The following is a 1,197-nucleotide window of genomic DNA, read 5'->3' on the forward strand; positions in this document are numbered from 1 at the left end:
CTATTGACTGCAAACTCTGCCTGCTCAGCTGACTGACAGAAGAGAGATCAGGGGCTCACTTCCTGGAGAAAGGTTCTGCAGCATTTAGTGGATTTGTAAAATAGGCACTCCTTTCTTAGTCTGTATTTCATTGCATTTTAATGCCTTCCTAGCTGTTTTTCATTATCTTGGCAATTTCCCAATGCTCGAATTTTAAGTTAGAGTATTTTTATTTTGGCTTGATGAAAGTTTAACTATAATCTATTTATCGTAGCATTAAAAAATATTTATGTAAAAAATGAATGCCTCAGAGACTTGAATAAGTTCCTATAAAGCTCAGTGTCCTCTGAATAGGATATTAGAGGTGTCCTTAAGTTTCTAGACTTAATTACCTAATATATATAAAAAAAAAGGGTCTAACATTGATTTGGACAGAGTATATGCTTGAGAATTTTTTTGTAATTCCTCAGTCATTTCTATGACTTCCTAAGCAGGGCAGGAAATCACTAAAACTGAAGAAATACTTTAATTCTTTACAGTAGATGTTTCCTCATCTTACCTTTTGTGGCCTTCTTCTGGTCTGTTTCTGGCCTCTAACTTTTCCCTGTGGTAAGCAGTGTTCATCTCATTGCGGAGCCGGTCATTTTCCCGAGCAATGTCAGAAGCATTTTGAATAACCAAGGCATCATATGTTTTCAATCCCATATCCTCAGCATTCTGCAAGAAGCTGTTGATTGAGGTGACCTCTTGCTGTTTGATGCTCATCCTCTGTAACAAGCGCTGGCGAGCTAGAAATCCTCTTACAACTACCATAAAAGAAGGAGAAAATACAGACTAATGAAAGACAACTAATTAATCGGTGAATAACTAAATATTATTGTGTGTTCTGTTGTAAACATTAGCAAATCAAGTTAACCCGACATCTTACAAAAAATTAAAGAACTGTGATGGCATATAAATGACACACTAAATATAACTCTCTGTTTTCTACTCCCAGTGCCAAAACTGAAGTATTGACAGTAAATTAACTCATAAATTTGAGCTATCACAACTCAAAATGTTTACTTTCATTGAATGTTATTTTTTATTACATTACAACTGGAAACCTAATGTATGCCATAGATTGTGAAAGCATACATTTACACTACAAAGGTCAAAAGATCATTCATTTCAAAATAAAACCCTGAAAAAATGACTGTTGCTTTGAATGCAGCAGGA

The 1,197-nt window shown here is 34.8% G+C and overlaps 1 protein-coding gene across 1 annotated transcript in view; it reads right to left on the bottom strand.

Annotated features, from left to right (window-relative positions):
- The window catches only part of MYO16 (myosin XVI), a gene marked incomplete at its 5' end in the record, with an annotated part of 102,294 nt that overhangs the window by 41,222 nt on the left and 59,875 nt on the right, over positions 1 to 1,197 (bottom strand). Inside the window, one exon of the mRNA XM_010022652.1 lies at positions 539 to 785. Within this exon, the coding sequence (XP_010020954.1) occupies positions 539 to 785 (247 nt within the window). The remainder of the gene's footprint in view (positions 1 to 538; positions 786 to 1,197) is intronic.

Source organism: Nestor notabilis, unplaced genomic scaffold (assembly GCF_000696875.1).
Source record: "Nestor notabilis isolate BGI_N333 unplaced genomic scaffold, ASM69687v1 scaffold5159, whole genome shotgun sequence".
Taxonomy (NCBI): domain Eukaryota; kingdom Metazoa; phylum Chordata; class Aves; order Psittaciformes; family Psittacidae; genus Nestor; species Nestor notabilis.